At 48.1% G+C, this 4,308-nt stretch overlaps 1 protein-coding gene across 1 annotated transcript; it reads right to left on the reverse strand.

Annotated features, from left to right (window-relative positions):
* Positions 1-966: 966 nt before the first annotated feature.
* Positions 967-4,090, reverse strand: LOC119398723 (uncharacterized). Its single transcript, XM_037665546.1, has 3 exons — positions 3,842-4,090; positions 2,013-2,302; positions 967-1,204 (listed from the first exon to the last, which is right to left on the reverse strand). The coding sequence occupies exons 1-3, from the start codon at positions 4,088-4,090 to the stop codon at positions 967-969; spliced, it is 777 nt and encodes a 258-aa protein (XP_037521474.1).
* Between the last annotated feature and the right edge of the window lie 218 nt (positions 4,091-4,308).

Consider the following 4,308-nt stretch of genomic DNA (forward strand, 5'->3'; position numbering starts at 1 on the left):
TCCACAGTCGAACGCTGGAGAGGTCTGGACGGCGCACTTCGCCAGTTACCTAGCGCACAATTTGCAGAAAAAATTCGACATGTTCCTCTCGAGTTCTAAATGTGTAGTGCGCTTTTTGTATATTTGTGCTTTTTTCTACCATCTAATAAGTGTTATTTAATGCAATGTTGATTTGTTATACGTGCATTAGTATAACTTGCTTTTTTACGTGCTTGTTAAATCGCGCAGTTTCGCGTTCATTTGTATGCTAATTTGTTTTATGTTATGCGTGATTTGCAAGCAACTTCTGTACCTACCCCTGCAATTTCTCGCAACGAGACGGCAGTATATGTAAATAATGCCACGTGCGTTTCATATCACTTTTGCTGTATTCGCTTTTCGCCCACAGACTCTCAGCAACGCTCAGCGCAAACCAGCGCCTCATTGCTCGAGAAGCTTCGCGATTGTTGTAGATCGTTTTGTTAAGACTGCGCACAGGCCGCGAACAGCCTAGAATATTCCAGAGCTTGTGCGACCACCAGTGATAAGACTGGAATATTCGACGTCACATGTATAAATGCCGACGCACTTCACCACTTCTCAGTTGATCGACGGTCGACGCTCTGTTCGCCGCTATCAGTGCATACCGTGTGTATTGCCGTAAATTAACTTTCCGTATCCCGGCCAAAAGTCCGGCCAAATAAACAGTTTCATCTTGAAAACGCCGACTGCTGTCTTCGTTGACGTCACGACCACGTGACATCGAGTTGTGGGATATCGTGTATGAAAATATTGCTATTCGTCTTTATTTAAAAAAAAAGATAATTAAACTAGCCTGGGAAACATTCCATCAAACGTTTGAGCTCATTCTCAGCTGATTTTCAAGCCACGTACAAGATGCACTAACTGCTGCAATTCTTCCGCCTTTGCGTATGCACTAAATACGTGCTGTTTCGTGCCGGTTAGCTGGGAGCCGTGGCGGCGGCTCTACGTGGAGGCGCAGTAGCACAGCTTCTGCCATAGGCTCGGCGGAAGGCATCCTGTCTGGTTGGCATACCAGTCCAGCATCTGCACGAAAGAAATCCGCCGCTCCAGGCCGTCGTGCACCTCGCCGTACGCCTCAAAGTGGGCTTCTGGCAGAGTGACGACCACCGCCCGCATGGTTACCACGCCGCTCTGCTGGCCATCGAGCGCGTATGCGTCCGTCACACTCGCAAGCTGCCACCTGCAGCGGAGACACCAATGTTACGAATGCGACAAGACATATCTGAAAATACTGCCGGTACAGAAAACCGGGACGTTAGCAATCGCAAGCTGCTACGAGTACTGTGCATCTAAGACATTTTTCTAGCGCTCTATAGAGGGGGAAATATAAAATTGATAAAATGAAATATCAGGAGTGAATTACGGGTACACATTTACTGTTAGCATTACATTTAATTACCTGTAGTTTTTTTCGATCGCCATTATAGCCAACAGAACCTCTGCAATGGATTGCCTCTATCTTTCTTGTCCTTGTCTTTTGTGCGCGCTGAAAATTTATTTACCACTGCTTAAAAGAACTGATACCTAGACGCGTTTTTTCAGCATCACCTTGAAAGCCGGTCATGTACGTGAAGGAGCCCGCTGCTTAGCTGTGCATGACTTTGCTGGTTGTCTGTCTTGCGCTGTTACCCTGTATAATAAACTAGCAGCTAGGGCACCGGCGTTTACTGTACTAAACATTTCGCTGCCCTCATTACCACGAGATTTATGTTTATTCCACCAGCCACAGCATTAGCTAAGTTGCAAAGATTGCGTTCTACGTGGACAGTAGCACGCCGCCCTTCGATAAAAGACAATTCTTATTGAAACTGATTGAAGGTTATCGCACTTTCAATGGGCACGTATTTGGACCGACATGGTGCTATGCCTTTTTCGCACAAGTGATATCAAATGAAAGTAATACTAAAAGACAATATGGGGTGTAGGCTGAATCTTTGTAATAAATGCCATACATTAACAAAGGAACAGAACGTTTTTGTAAAGCTTACCTGACGCACATAGCGGGAAACTTGGCCTCGTTGAGACGGTTGAGGTACTCCACCAGAAATGTCGCGAATGACTGCACCAGATTTGACTTCAGGTCCGAGTCTACGCCAGCTGCGACGCACTCGCAGAACTCTACAAGTACAAAGGCGTCGCTACAGTTCCTCTCTGGAGGCACACGACCCAGAAGGCTAAGACCCCTATCTGTGCGTAGGGAAGCATTGGAGGCAGTGTGCGCGTAGCGCAAGAGGTGGAAGAGGGTGGCGTGAAGATCGTACGCTGTAACCAAACGCCGCTGATTTACCAGCAGGCAGGAAGTAAGAGTTTGACTTCCTTTGACATTAGATGACAGTTTATGGCTTATGAAAGAAAAAAAATTACACCATCTCCCACTAAAGGGAACCATGTGGGGATGCGAAGCAGCGCAGATGTCTACTTAAAATTCCGTTCATCACGGGCACCTTGCCCGATGGTAACGCGTCCTTGCAAGTGGAGCACTCCACGAAATCACTGTAGTTGCTGTCGCTGTTACTCGTCCCGAACTCTCGTTGGAGCACACCACGCGGGCTCATCGCGCGTCTGCAGTCTCTCTTCCTCGACGCCATCACGTGATTGCTGAGAGAGTGTAAGAGGGAGAGGCCACAGCGTTTTACCCAGCCCCTTCCACAGGCCCGAACGCGCTAGCGCGTGCCAGCGCGTTCTGACTAGGATACAACGCGTTGGTTCATCGCGCGTCTCCAGAATCTCGTTCCCCGACGCCATCACATGATTACTGAGAGAGCGTACGGGGGAGAGGACACAGCATCTTACCCAGCCCCTTACACAGGCCCGAACGCACTAGCACGCGCTAGCACATGTGTTAGCGCGTGCCAGCACACAAGATTTTGTCTAGGTTATGCGAAGCTAGGGCAGCATACGGTAGCCCGGGCCCCTAAAGTGCTCTGCGCGTATCATCATCAAGGCTGTCGAAGAACAAGAGAAAGAAGACTTCTCCTGGGCGCGAGCGCGCGCTCAGATTGCTATGCTAGGTGGGACGGTAGCCAATGGAACTACGGACCCAGCCCAGCGCAAAAGCTGCTTCGCATCTAAAAAACGTCATGTAGCTTTTCTCTAGCATGAAACTACGAAGGGACTTATACAGATTTCTCAAAAGTAAAGCTTCGAAGTTGACGACAAATTAATCCTTGATCGTTATTGTAAGTCGAGAGGAACACCTTTCAAGCACAGAACCTCTACCGCCTATGCTGACAAGGAAGCTAACAGGTCGCATCGCGCGGGCAAATTAACCGAGAACTTGAATCTTGGCATAGAAGGTGGTTGATCAGTTTCGTGATGCCCACAACGTGCTGTAATCTTTGTTATCTGCTAGCTTCCTGTTTGGCCCCGACGGTAAAGCGACCGCTCCGGAAAGGCATTGGCGACATGCTGAAACCTCGTACCAGGCCGAATAGTAATAAACCGTCGAATGTCCGGCGAAATTCGGCGTTCGCGCCGTACGACATTGTACATAATGAACACATGCAAAGCCGATATTCAGGATTACTCATGGTAAAGCTTTTGTAGTAGTCTTAGCTCGTGCACATTTAATCTTCCTTTTATTTTACGGCCATCCTGATTGTGTGCTGCAGCACCGCTGCAGTACACAAAATTGATTTACCACACTAGCAATAGGTATTCATGCGAGCCAGTAGCGAAAAGGAAGGAATATTTATGCCCCACATTATTTGGGTTATTTTTATGATGAGTCATTGTATAGGGATATTAAATTGCGTATCCGCACCTCTAAATTAACAGCGGCTTTAGGGTGGTGGCGTAGAAATCAGCGCGGCAGCACGAGGTATCCGAACGGTGTCTTGTCCTCGTGCCTGCCGATGACCGTGTCATGGTTGCTGCCAAACCTCGCGCCATGGTCACTCAACAGGACGAGCGCAGTGTTTTCGAAGGCACGTCGTTCTTGCATGTCTCGAAGTAGCTCGTGTACTGGATCGTCCAGCACAAACAAAGCGTGGTCGTTGCTATGCGGAACGTCCGACAGCCAGACGTAAGAGAACATCGGGATGCCGTGATCAGCGTTCAACTGCATCACGTCTTTTAGGTACACTAAGAATACGTGCAAGCAACAATTAGCTCAAAATTGAAAGCGCCACCAAAATTGATGAATTGCCCAGTACTAAGAGAACTTTTTGTTGGGGGAGTTGGTGAACGTTCCTAATTGCTTTTAAGGTGCGAGAGAACACAATCACGCTCTGTCCCGTGCCCTTTGTTGTGATTGTGGTCTCTCGTGTCCTAAATGCAATTATG

The sequence above is a fragment of the Rhipicephalus sanguineus genome, chromosome 7 (genome assembly GCF_013339695.2).
Source record: "Rhipicephalus sanguineus isolate Rsan-2018 chromosome 7, BIME_Rsan_1.4, whole genome shotgun sequence".
Lineage (NCBI taxonomy): Eukaryota > Metazoa > Arthropoda > Arachnida > Ixodida > Ixodidae > Rhipicephalus > Rhipicephalus sanguineus.